Source organism: Lepidochelys kempii, chromosome 2 (assembly GCF_965140285.1).
Source record: "Lepidochelys kempii isolate rLepKem1 chromosome 2, rLepKem1.hap1, whole genome shotgun sequence".
Taxonomy (NCBI): domain Eukaryota; kingdom Metazoa; phylum Chordata; order Testudines; family Cheloniidae; genus Lepidochelys; species Lepidochelys kempii.
The window spans coordinates 113,385,689-113,403,405 of NC_136381.1; the positions used below are offsets into that span (position 1 = coordinate 113,385,689).

Here is a 17,717-nt window from a genome sequence, read left to right on the forward strand (position 1 = left end):
GTTTGGTCCGGTACGCTGTACCAGTAAGACATTTATAGTTGGTATAGCATACCAGAAAGACAGAAGAGGAGCCCAGCCCCACCCCGCTCCTTGCCTTTCCATGGAGCTGCATCTCCTCCATCTGTACAGAATCCCCTTTGGAGAACAGGGTTGGGGGCAGTACAGCAGCCGCGCTTTTGCTCCTTTCCCCACAGAGAACCGCAGTGGGGAAAGAAGCAGAATGCCGGCAGCACCTCTGGCGTGGCTGCTGTAGAGCCCCCAGCCCCACCCCCAGCCCTTCCACACAGCCACATCTCCTGAATCCTCCTGCCTGGGGTCTGTACAACAGACATCTCCAGCGCAGTGGGAGGAGGACGGAGCCCCCTCCCCGGTAATGTGGGATGTGGATCATGGGGAGGGGATGGGGAGAGCCTGGGGCCCTGGGCTGGGAGGAGTCATGTGGGAGGGTCACAGGCCCCCCCTTTGTGTCTCTCCCATGAGTGCAGCATGCCAGCAAGAAATGATTTCTACTTGCACCACTGCTGATGATCTTCCTAAATGCACAGCTTTTACATAGTCATGATCTGATGGCTTTGCACCTTTTATTTTCCAGCATTATTTAAATGCTAACATTGCTGCTAAACTTGCTCTTCCTAGGTTTTTGAGTGACAACCCTATTAACAATCAGATAAGCAGTTAGATGACTTTGAAAGTTTTTACAACATAAAGCAAATGGAAAGCAAATGGAGAGAAATGCAATTTGCTCAAAAAAGAATTAGTTATTTGATCTAACCTTTGAAAAATTGGCACTTTTGATAGCACAGGTATATATGATTAGATTATGAAGCATGTTAACTTGGACACAGACTATTGGGGGGAGGGATGACTAAGTTAAATCTCAGAAAACTTAGCTGTTCAGTCTAGATAAGAATATAGGAGTTTTTTTCAGTCTAGCCTTTTTTGGTTCAAGGAAACAGATTGGAATACATGCAAGAATGTGGTTTGTGAACGTGTGAGAGAGCATGTGAGCTGGATTACCAGTGTTCCTAGTTTGAGTTGGGTGTGAAATAAAACAAGAGAAGTTCTTCTCAGAATATTTGGATACTTTTGCTCCCTCTCCTGATTGGAAACAATAAGAGAAGCAAAGTAAAGGCTCCTAGGCGTTATCAATCAGTCAATCAGCAAGCAAGCAAGCAAAGTTTTAAAGGGAGAGAAAAGTTCAGTCTCCACATCCATTTGGTCTCTGGCCTTGCTATTGAAACTGCCAACAAGAGTGACAATTAAAATGTTGGTTATGGGGAAGATGCTGGTCCTCTGGAATGAGACCTTTAATATATCTCAGAACAGGCCCATTGACCAACCATCAAACAATAATGGCTACCAACCTGAGATGAATTAGAACAGACAGCCTAGAGGTGAAAGGCAGCCTTTGTAACACCGAGACTAGACTATTACAATGTGATTGATATGGAGCTACACCCAGAGATGGTTCAGAAAGTGAAGCTAGTGAAGAATCCAGCTAATAACTTATTCAGTGGAGCATCACATCAAGATCACAGACCACCAGTACTTCATAGACTGTATTAGCTGGTTGTTAGTTTCCAGGTAGAATCCAAAGCGTCAGTTTTAACCATTTTAACCACTATATGTGGTTTAGAACCAGGCAGCCTGAGAGACTGCTTCTTTCCTTGTGTGGCAATGATACAGCTGGGCTAGGCGAGGGACTCTGGGATAGTTTCTCTTTGTCCCTCAGTGTCCCCTCATGACGGGTGCAATATTTGCTGGGACTGGCATCAGTTTCCACACAATACTCTTTGGCCTACTCCAGCCAAGCTACTTTAAAGCACTCAACCTCTTTTGGGGTAACAGAGACACTTAGTTCAAAGCCAAACAAACATAGAAAACAAAACATACAAAACAGTCCAGCGAGCCCAGCCTTCAGCCCTCACAGGCAGGCTCCTAGCTACAACAGCTTGACTTCCCACTTAGAGACTGGATCCTTGGCTTTTCTCTAATCAGCCATCCAGGCCAGGCCAGGCCTACCCTCTTTGCAAAGGCTCTAGCAAGCCATAGTCCTTCTATAATCCCTGGTCTGGGCCATGCATAGGTGCTGGAACTAGGAGTGCTGCCGCAACCCCTGGATTGAAGTGGTTTCCATTATATACAGGGTTTACAGTTTGGTTCAATGGCTCTCATCACCCCCACTATACAAATTGTTCCAGCACCCCTGGTCTGAGCCAAGCTCCTTGCCCCACAGAGGAACAGCTTATCTGCTCTCCTTTTCCAACAGCCCTCAACTTCTGGGCTTTTCTCATCTTAAATCTAACACTCAGAACAGGTATAGTAGAGTGGGGTTAACTGACCTCAAGGCTGCTCTTTAACCCTTTCCTATCTGATGTGGGATATATCCACCCCCCTCACAGGCTCAAGATACAATCATCTTGATTTAAGTGATGGGTGGCTGCTAGCAGGACTTTTTCCTGTATGGGTTCTTCATCTCTGTAATTTGCTCTAGTTCTTGGCACACTGGAGCCCAACTCTGCTAAGCTTCCAGGCCCATGCAAAAATTCACCCCTCCCCCAGTAAGTATGAGGAAGGGGGGCAGTTTGAAGAATACATGTTGGACAAGGCTTGTTAGGCTTTCGAGGAGGTGGGCAAGCCTGCATAATGTGTGCATTCAACTCGATTATATTGTAGATATTGTTAAATTATTTTGATATTGTTTCAAGATCGTAAAATGCCTAGAAGAATGAATAAGCCCTTATTTGAAACTGAAAAACAAACATACATACATAACCCTATATCAAATTCCCTATCCATCATGGTATCTGGGCATTTGTGTCCAGAGACAGACACTTTGAAGTCTATTTTTTTCTATTTTACAATGTGTAATTACAAGTAAATTTCTGTTTCCTTTTAAGAATGAGGAAGACTTTTTCACAGCATTGAATCCCACACAGTTTATCAATGTAATAGAACCGTGTGTCTCTTTCCTGAGTCCTACAGTGAGTTAAAGCCTACCACAAATGAAAGCTGATTGGCTGGACAAACCACACAGTACAAGATTTTTGACGTAAATTAGTTGTATCATGCTGCAGGCAATACAAACGATATAATGAATGGAACGCACCTTCATTGAAAGGGGAATGGAGCAGATAACTTAGAAGGTCGTTTCCCATCTCTGCTTCATATGATCTCTCTGAAATCACAGGAAATATTTTTATCATCTTTGTTAATGGTCTGGAAGGTGGAGCAAACAGCACATTAATTCAATTTGCGGATGGCATTAAACTGGAAGTTGTTGCAAATATCAGTGAGGACAGAGAAATTCTGCAAAGTTACACAGCAGTTAGAAATATGGGTAGGAAATGACTCAATGTAATTCATGATGGAAAATGCAATTTAATGTAATACACCTGGGTAAAAATAACCCAACGCACATTGGGAGAAATCTGGAAAGCAGTAATCCAAAAGGAGACCAGGGTTGACAGTGGGGAGCAAAAAAGGCCAATGTGATTTTGGCCTGTAAAGGCACCTCCTGCACAGAGTTGAGGGGTGATAGTTCCTTTGTGTATGACTCCTTTGAGACTGTACCAGGACTATTGTGTTCATTATGAAGCATACCACTAGCAGAAAGTCATAGACAAACCAGAGGCAGCTCCGAGATGAACAATGTTTTCAGTTTACAGTGTTAACATGAAGGAAACAAGATTTCATTTTTCTGGGCTATCATTTGCTAAAATTCTATCCTTGTTGTATAGTAGAATTTAACATATTACACAACAACATTATAATTATATGCAACACCGACAGACCCTGGTCATGGGTGGGCGGAATCAAACCTGGGATCTGTGGAGCTTAGTGCATGAGCCCCAACTGCATGAGTTAAAAGCCACATGGCTGTTAAAGCAGACTCATTAATCTTTCTCTCTAAGTGGTCTCAGTGCCACTTAGATGGGCACTGAACACCACACCAGGAGCTGTGTGGGTTACATATATAAGAATGAATAGGGTAATATTGTGCCTTATTAAATCTTATAGTTAATAGGAGAGATTGCTGTATAGAAAATGAAAAATTCCAACTGAACGGGCCTGTGACAGTTAATTCTCATTTAAATACACATTTTACTATTGTTAGTTACTAAGACCGTGATCCTGCCAGGAGCTCTGTATGGACACAGCCCTGCACCCACACTGAGACCCATTACAGAATCAAGCCTAATTAATTAATGTCCTTTATTTATTAGTGTAATATATCAAATTGTTTTTCAACCTACCTTTAATGACCCACCCTTCCCCCTGACCCCCATGACATCATCATTTGTTTGGTACTCCTTGAAAATAGGAGATTGGATCCCGAAGAGCTGTAATTTTGACTAATAATGATAATGATCATTAGCCAGCTAATTTGCTCCTTCCCTCTCATTTCTTTTTGTTTTTAATTTTCCTTCCATTATATAGCTAACCAAGTATTTATATGGACAATAGGATTAGACAGGAGGCTCCCTCATTAGTACTTGCCACAGTAGCTTTACTTGAAGTCGGTAAGAAAAAGCCAGGATGGCAGGCTTTGTCAGCCACTGTCCAACAATCAGTACTTTTACATGGAGGCAATGAGAATTCATTTCTGGTAGATCTCCACGAACTAGAGTTATGCCAGAAATGAATTTGACCCGTTGTGCAACGTTTGCAGTTCTCTTACCTTACATTCTTATTAGAAAGGGGATAGATTACCAGCCTGAGTTAAAGTGGCACCCAAGTGCTAGTACATCTTCTACCTAGCTCCAATGAAGTTGGGTGAGACAGTTTGTATGTGTTGGCAGAATGTGGGTTAGGGACAACACCTGAGTAAGAGTTTGAGTTAACTCTGCAGTGAAGAGTTAGTCTCTACCAGCTTCCTGCCTCTACTGCTGAGGTGAGATTCAGGTATCCCATAAATTACAAATGGTAAAAAGTCTGAGATCAGGGGGATATAAAGAAGGGAAATATTTGCATTTCAGGTAAAGGATTTGGAGAATACTGAAGAATTAAAGTCCTAATGATCCAAATTAATTATGATGCTATCCAAATGGTCTGTCTGACCCTTGATTTGACATCAACATCTTCTTAAAATGTAGTTTAAAAACTCTGTGCTGCTTTAGTCTTATAAAGATCACATATGCAACAATGTCATGTTATGGTATCCCTGGAAAGGGCCAGGACACTCAAGTCAATGCAAAAGTCTGTATAGATTTCAGAAGCAAGAGGTCATGGGTTTCTAGTATCCACCCCTGCCCCCAATACTACTACCTGCCTTCCCTGATATACATAAATGGAATAATTAACCTCAAAGTTTCTCCACATTGTTTTAGAAATAGATAGCTGGATTCTTCTAATCCTTTTCAGTGCAATAAACACAGATCTGATTACACACTCTTGCAATGAGAAAAAGGAATGAAACAAAATCAGGTATTTCATCTGGTATATTGTACCGCTACAGCCTCCATCTTTAAAAGCTTTGAAAACCCTCTTCACCAGGATATAGAATACAGTATGTTACAGTTCTTAAGAAAACAATCACTGAACATTTGACATGTGTTTGTAATCCTGATTCACTAGGTTAGCAATGTCTCATTCTGTTGTTTCCCCTGTCTATTCACTCTACAGCTAAATACCCTCATTATATAGGGTGATCCCAGAGCAGATGAGACGTACATCCAGGACCTCTCCACAAACTCATCAACTCTCCACCTAAGGTTCAAGGTCACAGCATAGCAATACAATCAAGCAGAAAGGAGAAAGCATTAGTAAAATACAATATGGTGCAGATCGGCTGAAGAGATAAAAATATGCTGAAATGCTCCAGTGTAGCTGTGTACTCATCACAAAGTTTTATTTGAAGTCAAGGTTGAGTTTGCTCCTCTGCAATGTTCCTCTTTCCAGAATTTTATTCAGGAAAATAGATGTTTAGTGCTTTTGTATTTAAAAGTCCTTTACTCACATAATGAGTCCTTCTGGGCACAATTCCTAGAACAGTTAAACACAGCTACCATCAGGCTTTATATTAAAGAGGAAGTGGGGAGATCATTTAAATATTACTGTCAAACATGACATTTACCCATGTTGTTGATTTTACACTCTCTACAGTCTGACAACAGCAAAATTAATATTTGTGGTAGCCTGCTCTGAGCAATTGACATACTACTTGGAGCTCAGGAAGTTAAGTTGTTTGCTGAGAAATTATATGTGCAGTAGTTGTACAAATACAGAAACAATGGGTAGACACTCGGTGTAAATCAGTGGAACTACACTGAAGTCAATGCTGATTTCCACTAGCTAAACATCTGGCTGTATTGGTCCAATTGTCATCTGAAATGCATGTGTGTGGAATTCCTATTTAAGTCTGAGGGGATGACTGGGCCAAATCTGGTTTGTTTGACATAATTTTAACTAGTTAAACACAATAATACGTAAGATAAATAATGATTATTTTATTGAGAACGGCTAGCAACCTCCCTTCATTAAGTGAGGCAATGATCATGCTATCATTAATTGCATGGCTGCAACCACAGGTGCCATAAGCAATCAAGATGCTTATGGGTCAGAACCACAAGTGGTGGATCTCTGGGTATGTATAAAACCAGATATAGCCTTATTGCATACAACCTGTGAATCACAGACCATTGGGAGACTATGGTTGCTATAATCAAGAATCCTGGATAAACCAACAGAGCCTATCTATATCTTCTCTGCAAAGAACCTGATTTCACCAATGATCATAACTTGCAAAGAAAAGAATGACCTATTACAAAGGTTTGCAGAAAAAAAGTCTATTGTGCCATCACAAGTGAGTGGAGTTTGGTATGTGGATGAAGCTTGAGAGATTATCTTATTTTTACTAAGTCTGAGTCTTAATGCCAGAAACATTTCATATATTATGTTACAATTATGGGCCAAAATAATTAAATGTTACATATTTTATCAACACTGACATTTATATGCACCAAAATCCTAATGGTTTAAAATAGTGCAGACATGAAGAACAAGTGGATAAATTAATATGGAGTTGTTAATATTGCACTATTAAAAATATTGACCAATAACTTTAGGCTTTAGTTGAAAGAATTTCTGACTTTATTAATGTTTAAATGAAAAGTGTGTGTATACATGTGTGTGCGCATGCACACATGGGGGAGAAAGAAATCTGTACTGATGACAGGAACATAGCAATTGCCAGAATGGATCAGATTGAAGGTTCATCTTGTCCAGTATATTGTCTCCAACACTTGCCAGCACCAGATGCTTCATAGCAAGATTTAAAAAATATACTATTTGATTTTAACTCAGTCATTGGTAATTAGAAATGTGCACTTCTTTATGGCAATCCAAGACTAATTCATCCCATGTTGAGAAACCAATTGGGAGCTGAAAAAGCAAGAAAGCATGTATTTCTTTTCCAATCTAGGAATAAAAATAATGTGGGAGAAGATGAGATCTACTATTTCTAAATACTAGATGGACATGGGACCAGATCTTCAAAGGTATTTAGGCACCTAAAGATGAAGATAGGCATCTCATGACCATAGCAACCAGAAACAATCCACTAACTACAGTTAATGCTTCCTTTGTTTAATGATTCAGTTCGTTTTAAATGCAAAGCATGTTTTGATTAACATCCTTTTCCCCCCTCACATATCCTGAAATTTAAGGTAGTTTTATGTAATGTGATACAGCATGGCCAGAGGGCAGCAGGAGAGTGTTAGAAGGGAGCCTTATTCCCTGTAGATGGAAGAAATTTTGCTATAAATTAATTAAAGCACCTGCAGCCAGTCACATGATAAAAATCCCCTGCTTCAATCAGACAAGAGGAGGAGTTGAAGCAGAGTGGATTGGTGTTGGAGCAGAGAGCAGTTTGGAGAAGTGTGGCGGTGGGCTAAGACGACCAAGACCCTAGGCAAATGGACACCTGGTTTGTGCAGAGGGAGGGCAGGAAGCCCCACAAGCTGAAGGGCAGGACAGGGAAGTAGCCCAGGGGAAGAAACCGCTAGTTCTAGTGGTTTACCGCTATCTCTAGGGCCCCTGGGCTGGGACCCGGAGTAGAGGGCGGGCCCGGGTCCCTCCCTCTCCACTCCCCTCCTCTAGGACACTAGTGGGGCAGTTAATACCTCAGTTCAGGGGCAATAAACAGTGCTCTGAACCCCTCCCCCCCAAGAAGAGAAAGCATGAGACCCATTATAGTAGTGCTGGCAATTTGCCACAGTAACTAATCAACAATTTTAAAAGGCTGCTTTTGTGCATTTTTAATGAATTCCAATTTTCATCCAAAAACTTTATCACCACTAAATTATCTTCATCTAGTAAACAGAAAATGTGTCATTCACCATTTTCTAACATAATACTGTAGCAATTAAGGATCTGAATAAATATGCTAAGCTATGTAATTGCTTAAATAAACATCTATAGATATAGTGTATCCTGGTTAGCAAAAAGAAGTACAAAATTTAGTTTAAAGACTGTATTTAGTTGCAAGCTGACACATTTTAAATGGTTATAGCAACCAATGAGAATTAAACTTTCTTTAGGAAAATAGCTAAAGTACAAATACAAACCAAGTTTAAAATCAATTATTTAAATCAAGATTTCTTGCTTACTGATTTATGTCATTATTAAAATTGGTGATTTAAATCAAACCACTGTGACTGAACATATACTTCTTCTCCCTTGAAGCTATTTTAAAAGAAACATCAGCTTAAAAGTTGCAGTGGATTATCAAGAAAATAAAATATGAATAGCTAATAACAATAGATCACAATCACAAAGTATCACCACATTTTCTCTGACAATTATTTAAAGTAATATCGTTTCAATTTTTAAAGGCAATTGGGCAGCTTCATCTTTGATATTTTTATACCTACTGCAGATTCAGAATCTATTCTGTCCACCAGCACTGAGGTTACAGGAAGTTTCTGATGCAAGTTCCAATAAATAATCACAAATCATGTTCAGATAAAGAAGTTCTGATTTGGCCTCTACGGGCTGCCAGGGGGATTTACATAGGGTGACTAGACAGCAAATATGAAAAAATCGGGACGGGTGGCGGGTAACAGGAGCCTATATAAGAAAAAGACCCAAAAATTGGGACTGTTCCTATAAAATTGGGACATCTGGTCACCCTAGATTTACAAAAACACAAAGGGCAGTTAGGTGCCCACCTCCCACTGAAAGTCAGTGGAAGTTGCACCCCTACCTCTCATGTATACCTTTGAAAATCTCCCTCTGAAACCAACAAGCCACTGAACCTCTGCTTTCCAGAATATACTGTACGTAATCCCTGCAGGCAACCTTAATGAAACCGAAGTGTGCAAGCACTGCTGGAATGCTTGACAGATGAAGTGGTGCTAATGAACCACCCGCCTTTCCTGTGGCAAGACACACAACCTGCCTTGTCTGCTGGAGGAACGAATGGAAATAAGACTGCCACTGTAATGCACTGGATAATTATACTTGTCAAGAAGGTTCATACTGTTTCAATTCTACTTGCAACTGAACTTGTATTTCTAGTTATGATCCTGATTTTTCGGGTACCTCCAATATAACCTCTTTTAAACCACATCAGCCTGGAATGACTCCGGGACTGAGTCCAGATGTGACTTTTTCATTGTTGTTGTGGAAAAAACTAGCCTGATTTTTCAAAACCACTATTATGTGTATGAATATGTGTGTGTGTGTGTGTGAATAATTGCATGACCGCAATGGAACCAATTCTGTGATTGTACTAATGATTGTGCACACCCAGATGGGCAGTGATCTCTGTACTTTTATGCAGCGGTGTGCACATAAAGTAGGTACACAGTTGTACATGCACAACTTAAAGCCAGTGTCAGCCTGATTTTTATGTTGCAGTCTCCCCATTTTTGGAGAGAAAAAATGAGGAAAAAAGTTTCAAAATGTTATTGATTGGGATTTAGATGGCATGATCAGATGTATAGTGGAAGGAGAGAGAAAGGGGCAAGTGAATTTTATAAGCTGCCTATTCATCCTTACTTGGAAAAGATGGATTACTCATTGCCCATGGAACACCCCAGCTATTCAGACTGGACATCAAATGCAGATGAATGATTGTCTTGTACAGAGCTCCAAGTGAGTTAGCAAAATCTTGGTCAAAAGTGGCATAGGGAAATAAACCCATCATCAAGGGCACCTACTTCTTCAACCACTGGAAAATGAATTGGAGTGTACTTTGCCCTGGAAGACAATTTTACTGGGGTGGGTTGGTGGGAAGGTAGAAATCAGACTTTTGGACAGATCAGGGAACATATTTTGTAGCAAGACCTGCATAATGATTAAGTAACTTCATGACTTAATTTTGGAACTTTTGGGCCAGATCCTCACTTGGTATAAAGTGGCTCAGCCCTCTTGCCTTCCATGGAACTGGATCTATTTACACCAGCTGAGGATGTTGCTGCTCCCTGCCATCCTCCTGTTTTCCAAAATACTAGCTCCCTGACGCTGCTGGGTCATCCATGACTGGAACGAGGCTAGGGGTATTTCATTCTCAATACATCTCCATGCCACTTGATTGCTCATGTTGATCTTTTAAAAAGCTTTTAAAAGACACAGGCACAATGCATGAAAGCAAATGCCCCTTTCCATTACCAAAGCACCATCATATTTTCTTACACTACTCCACCTATGGAGGGATACATCTTTATTTCTTTTGGTGATTACTTCATTTGAGTAGCAGAATGCTTGTTTTTGTACTTCACAAAGAAGGTCTATTTTAGCCAGCTATGTCTCAAGCTCATCATTTGTGGCACAGCTTATTCTCACTAGGGTGTCAAACAAACTCTTGAATCCCAGTTAATACAATGCCCTGAGCAAATCTACCGGAGCTATTAAAAAATGGTGGAAATAAGCTTTTCACGCCAGGAAAAAGTTTGAAGATGAGTGAAAACAATTGAATTTGTGAGAGATGCAGTTAAGTGCCATTAGCCATGATAAACAGTTCTTCTTCAGTCCTTTTATCTCTGGGTTCACACCTGAAATGCAGTCATAAGATTCAGTAAGCTAACATGATCCCACTTTGCTGACTTGAGCTTCAGTAGAATCAGAACTAAACTATGCCAGCAAATACAAAGAAACATTTGATGCAGTATGCAGAGCTTATTGTTAAGAAATTCAACCCAAATTGATGAATTGATATGCACTCATCTTCACAAATAGGAAATGCAAAACAAAGCCATCTGAGGTATACAAAAGCATCTGCCACTCTAAAAGAAATTACTTTAAAAGTATCCTAGGCACTACGGCAACTCCTTACTTCCATGGCCTCTCTTCAGTAACCATTATCCAGTACGTACTGTCTTGTCATGTCTTCATTCTGTTCATTACTGTTTCCTGGGCTTGTTATGTGGACCCATTGTAACCACTTATTATTCAGTTGTTGTTAAGGGAGAATCTGGAGTGATGTCTACTATTTATTTTAGTCTCTATATTGGTAGTTTTAAAATATTCAAAAATAAATTTAAAAGGGATAAGTATCTTTAGAAAAGTCTCATCTTGCTGGCTGGATCCTTTGGGCCAGATCTTCATCTTGGGTAGATCAAGCCCAGTGGAGCTATGCTGACGTGGCTCTTTGTCTTTAGCAGGGTCATAAAGAAACAAATTCACATCCCACAGCAGCAGCAGCACTCCTTCACTCAGATCAAATGATCATTTTACATTGTCATTGGTGACATGATAAATGTGTTGATGAAGGTCAGGGGGTGAGAAGAGACTAACTATGTGTCATCATCACCATCCTAGAATGTGCTTTCAATTTAGTACTGTGTCATAGAAACAGTTGACATTCTGGATCAGTGCCAAAGTAGCTACCTAAAAACAGTAAACAGTGGCCTAATGAAGATTATGTCATGGAGCCATAATTTAATGCTTTTTACTTTTTTTTGTTTTAAATGTCTGAAAGAATAACCTAGATAGAACAGGTTTTAGAGTAGCAGCCGTGTTAGCCTGTATCCTCAAAAAGAAAAGGAGGACTTGTGGCATCTTAGAGACTAACAAATTTATTTGAGCATAAGGTTTCGTGAGCTACAGCTCACTTCATCGGATGCATTCAGTGGAAAATACAGTGGGGAGATTTATACACACAGAGAACAACAAACAATGGGTGTTACTATACACACTGTAACGAGAGTGATCAGGTAAGGTGAGCTATTACCAGCAGGAAGGGGGGGGGGGGACTTTTTGTAGTGATAATCAAAGTGGGCCATTTCCAGCAGTTGACAAGAATGTCTGAGGAAAAAAGGGGGGGGGGAATAAACATGGGGAAATAGTTTTACTTTGTGTAATGACCCATCCATTCCCAGTCTTTATTCAAGCTTAAGTTAATTGTATCCAGTTTGCAAATTAATTCCAATTCAGCAGTCTCTCGTTGGAGTCTGTCTTTCAAGCTTTTTGTTGAAGAATGGCCACTTTTAGGTCTGTAATCGAGTGACCAAAGAGGTTGAAGTATTCTCCGACTGTTTTTGAAGGTTTTTGAATGTTATAATTCTTGACATCTGATTTGTGTCCATTTATTCTTTTACGTAGACACACAAACTTCCTAGTGGCTGGACTTCACAAAAACTAGACAAGCCATTTACAACACACACTTTGCTTCTCTACAAAAGAAAAAGGACACTAAACTATCTAAACTACTACATGCCACAAGGGGCCACAACAGTGGTTCCCTTAACCCACCCAGCAATATTGTTAATCTATCCAACTATACTCTTAGGACAGATTTTTCTGCTGTCCTATCTCGGGGCCTCTCCTTCTGCCCCTCCACCCACATGAACATGATACAGTTCTGTGGTGACCTAAAATCCTATTTTCGACGTCTCCAACTCAAGGAATATTTCCAACACACCTCTGAACAGCATACTAACTCACAGAGAGCTTCCTACGAAGACTACAAAAAGAAGGATTCTGGGTGGACTCCTCCTGAAGGTTGAAACAACAGACTGGACTTCTACATAGAGTGCTTCCGCTGACGTGCACGGGCTGAAATTGTGGAAAACTAGCATCACTTGCCCCATAACCTCAGCTGTGCAGAACACAATGCCATCCACAGCCTCAGAAACAACTCTGACATCATAATCAAAAAGGCTGACAAAGGAGGTGCTGTCATTATCACGAATAGGTCAGAATATGAACAAGAGGCTGCTAGGCAGCTCTCCATCACCACTTTCTACAAGCCATTACCCTCTGATCCCACTGAGGGTTACCAAACGAAACTACAGCATTTGCTCAAGAAACTCCCTAACAAAGCACAAGAACAAATCCGCACAGACACACCCCTGGAATCCCGACCCAGGGGTATTCTATCTGCTACCCAAGATCCATAAACCTGGAAATCCTGAACGCCCCAGCATCTCAGGTATTGGCACCCTGTGCGCAGGATTGTCTGGCTATGTAGACTCCCTCCTCAGACCCTATGATACCAGCACTCCCAGCTATCTTCGAGACACCACTGTCTTCCTGAGGAAACTACAATCCATCGGTGATCTTCCTGAAAACACCTTCCTAGCCACTATGGATGTAGAAGCCCTCTACACCAACATTCCACACAAACATGGACTACAAGCCCTCAGGAACACTATCCCCGATAATGTCACAGCAAACCTGGTGGCTGGACTTTGTCCTCACCCATAACTATTTCACATTTGGGGACAATGTATACCTTCAAATCAGCGGCACTGCCATGAATACCCGCATGGCCCCACAGTATGCCAACATTTTTATGGCTGACTTAGAACAACGCTTCCTCAGCTCTCGTCCCCTAATGCCCCTACTCTACTTGCGCTACATTGATGACATCTTCATCATCTAGACCCATGGAAAAGAAGCCCTTGAGGAATTCCACCATGATTTCAACAATTTCCATCCCACCATCAACCTCAGCCTGGACCAGTCCACACAAGAGATCCACTTCCTGGACACTACGGTGCTAATAAGCGATGGTTACATAAACACCACCCTATACCAGAAACCTACTGACCGCTATTCCTACCTACATGCCTCCAGTTTTCATCCAGACCACACCACGCGATCCATTGTCTACAGCCAAGCTCTACGATATTTGCTCCAACCCTTCAGACAGAGACAAACGCCTACAAGATCTCTATCAAGCATTCTTACAACTACAGTACCCACCTGCTGAAGTGAAGAAACAGATTGACAGAGCCAGAAGAGTACCCAGAAGTTACCTACTACAGGACAGGCCCAACAAAGAAAATAACAGAACGCCACTAGCCATCACCTTCAGCCCCCAACTAAAACCTCTCCAACGCATCATCAAGGATCTACAACTTATCCTGAAGGGAGACCCATCACCCTCACAGAACTTGGGAGACAGGCCAGTCCTTGCTTACAGACAGCCCCCCACCTGAAGCAAATACTCACCAGCAACCATACACCACACAACAGAACCACTAACCCAGGAACCTATCCTTGCAACAAAGCCCGTTGCCAACTGTGTCTACATATCTATTCAGGAGACACCATCATAGGGCCTAATCACATCAGCCACACCATTAGAGGCTTGTTCACCTGCACATCCACCAATGTGATATGTCATCATGTAGCAGCAATGCCCCTCTGCCATGTACATTGGCCAAACTGTACAGTCTCTACGTAAAAGAATAAATGGACACAAATCAGACGTCAAGAATTCTAACATTCAAAAACCAGTTGAAGAACACTTCAATCTCTCTGGTCACTCGATTACAGACCTAAAAGTGGCAATTCTTCAACAAAAAAACTTGAAAAACAGACTCCAACGAGAGACTGCTGAATTGGAATTAAATTTGCAAACTTACAATTAACTTAGGCTTGAATAAAGACTGGGAATGGATGGGTCATTACACAAAGTAAAACTATTTCCCCATGTTTATCCCCCACCCCCACTGTTCCTCAGACATTCTTGTCAACTGCTGGAAATGGCCCACCTTGATTATCACTACAAAAGGTTCCCCCCTCCACCCCCACGCTGGTAATAGCTCACCTTACCTGATCACTCTCGTTACTGTGTGTTTGGTAATGTCCATTATTTCACATTCTCTGTGTATATAAATCTCCCCACTGTATTTTCCACTGAATGCATCCGATGAAGTGAGCTGTAGCTCACGAAAGCTTATGCTCAAATAAATTTGTTAGTCTCTAAGGTGCCACAAGTCCTCCTTTTCTTTTTGCTAGATAGAACAGAATCAAATCCACTGATCACCAGGGCTCAGGTTGGCCACAAAGTCCCCCTGTCCTGGTCAGAGAGATTAAATAATCAGTGGTGGAATGCTGTACTATGTTTGCCTGCATGCCCAGCCTAAATATGATTTATAGCTGGCAATAACATTGATTTACATGTACAGATCATTTATTTCCTTCTTTAGGACAATGCCAGGCCTAATCTGTGTATTAAAAAAAAATCAATCCCAATCTACTAATGGCTTATAAACATAACAGGTAAAATAGATAGCTATTGGAAAATGGGCATACCAATTTCTTATTAATGAAACTGACTTATAAGATACATCTCTCTGTCATATACACACATTTAACTGTAACTGTCTGTGTTTATTCTTGGCAAGCCATCACTTTATATACCCAGTAGCCTGTAGGGTTGTGCTTTCTTCCCTTCTTGCAGCAAATATGAGAGATCTTAAAACTGTTAGTTTATTTATGGAAAAACAATGGGTTGACTGAGCAGATGTACAATGGCATTTCATATGTTCTCACCTGTGAGCATCTGAAGGGCTGGTCATGCTGAGTGCCAAAAGCAATAGCTAGTTTAGGAGAGCTCTGAGGACATTCTCCACTGGGAAAATTTTTAGGAATGAAACAAAATCATGAATTCTTTCCTACTTTGAAACATTTTTTTTAAATGTTCAAAAAATGGTCTGTTTACTTTTGTTTGATTTATATAATATTTTAAAAGCTGTTCAATTGAAAATGCAACATAGACTACATTGCCTTAAGAGCAAAACAATATGTAACTATACCCTGTAACTCTGTCACCACACTCTGACCAGCTGTGAGGCAAAAAGGGAATAAATCCTTTCCTTTTGATTCTGCTGGTTTTAAAGTTCCTGATTACAAAGAGCAGCACTCACAAGCACCCCACACAATCTAGCTGAGTGCTGATATTAACTGTTTTGGTCACAATGTCTGATGCAGCTGCCCAGGCATCATCAGACTGGAGAAGAAATGTGATGGTACTTTACTAAAACTCCTATACAAATTGCACCATCTAGTCTTACAACCTCATGAATAATTTTTCTGTATATTCCAATTATGAGAAGGCTGATTTAATTCAGGACCGACTGCTAATAAAACAGAGAGGCAGATTTTCCTAGAAGCAGAGGGGTATTTAAATTCAAAAAGAGGGAAGGTCATTTTTATTGTTTCAGCAAAGAGGGCTTCATATTGAAGATTCCAACACTGAACAAACCTTATAGGAAGTATTTGTTACAACCAGCTTTCCAGTAATTTTTTCAGGCCTTTAGTCATTGATTTCTTGTTTTACATGTAGTCTTATTTCTTTCTTTCATTAATATTTATTATTTGTATTATCGTAGCAGCTACGGGCCCCAGCCCCGGGCCCCATTATTCTAGGTATTGTACAAAGCCAATACTCCATTTCTGCTTTTGATATTAAATTTTTCCAAGTCCAGTGCTTTAGCTAGAAGACCGAAGTCTGCTCTCAGTTACATCAGTGTAAACCCAGAGAAACCAATGGCACACATAAGTCAATGGAGTTACTCTGACTGTAAGCTCTTCTGGGCACAGACTGTCTTTTTATGTATTTGTACAGAGCCGAACAGTGGGTGCCTGCTCCATCACTGGAGCTCCGAGGTGCTACTGCAATAGAAATAATAAATACTACTACTACGGATTTACACCAGCCTAACTGCAAGCAGAGTTTGACCAAGAGGGCTTGATTCTATGCTGAGTTACACCGGCATTAATCCGGAGTAATGCCCTGTACTGCAAAGCCCAGTCTGAAACTCAGGAGATTATTTAAAATCTTATGAATTTTATGCTATATTTTAGATTCTTTTTATTTGCCTTTTAGATTGAGCCTTTAGAGTGCATGACTTCAACCCTGTCTTAGCAGCCACTAGGACTAGAAACATATTTTTTTTTAAATGAAAGCTGAGACTCAAATGCAGGAACTGGTCCTTTTAGAAAAACTCCAACTATCACTAGACACATGATAAAATCATGAGCTGGGCAACACTGAACTCCAAAAGAAGTCAGTGCAGTGACACCAGCGTCAAATGAGTAAGCGAGACATAGTCAAGCCCACAGTCTCTAATTATATCAAGTGTCTGTATCGGTCTACTATATCAGAAGCCTTTCCAGCTCTTTGCTATTTACCCACCTGCTGTGTGGGTAAGTTCATTTCCTTTGCTTGGCAGTTTGTATTGTGCTGGGAATTTGCAACCTAGCAAACCAACTTCAAAGTTGCAGATATGGGTATGTCTAGCAAACATCTTACTTAGGCATTGTGGGTACAGGTCTCCAGAGAGGCTTATTTTGATGGGGCATTCAGAAACGACATTTCCACCTGTCAGGTCTCCTTTCCATCATTTGTTAACATTGTCTATCTTGCACAAACATGCTGAGATACATGCTGAGTTTATATTGTTTCATCCCAGTAGACATTTTCGGTAGATCTGCTTTTGTTTCAGTATTGTACCAGAGGTTCTATAGCTAGCACACAA

The 17,717-nt window shown here is 40.8% G+C and overlaps 1 protein-coding gene across 3 annotated transcripts in view; it reads right to left on the bottom strand.

Moving 5' to 3' along the window:
- Positions 1-17,717, bottom strand: part of PHACTR1 (phosphatase and actin regulator 1) — a 459,703-nt gene that overhangs the window by 334,358 nt on the left and 107,628 nt on the right. For all 3 annotated transcript variants that reach the window (XM_073332014.1, XM_073332016.1, XM_073332013.1), the window contains exon 4: positions 3,110-3,178. In XM_073332014.1, coding sequence (XP_073188115.1) covers positions 3,110-3,178 — 69 coding nt within the window. The remainder of the gene's footprint in view (positions 1-3,109; positions 3,179-17,717) is intronic.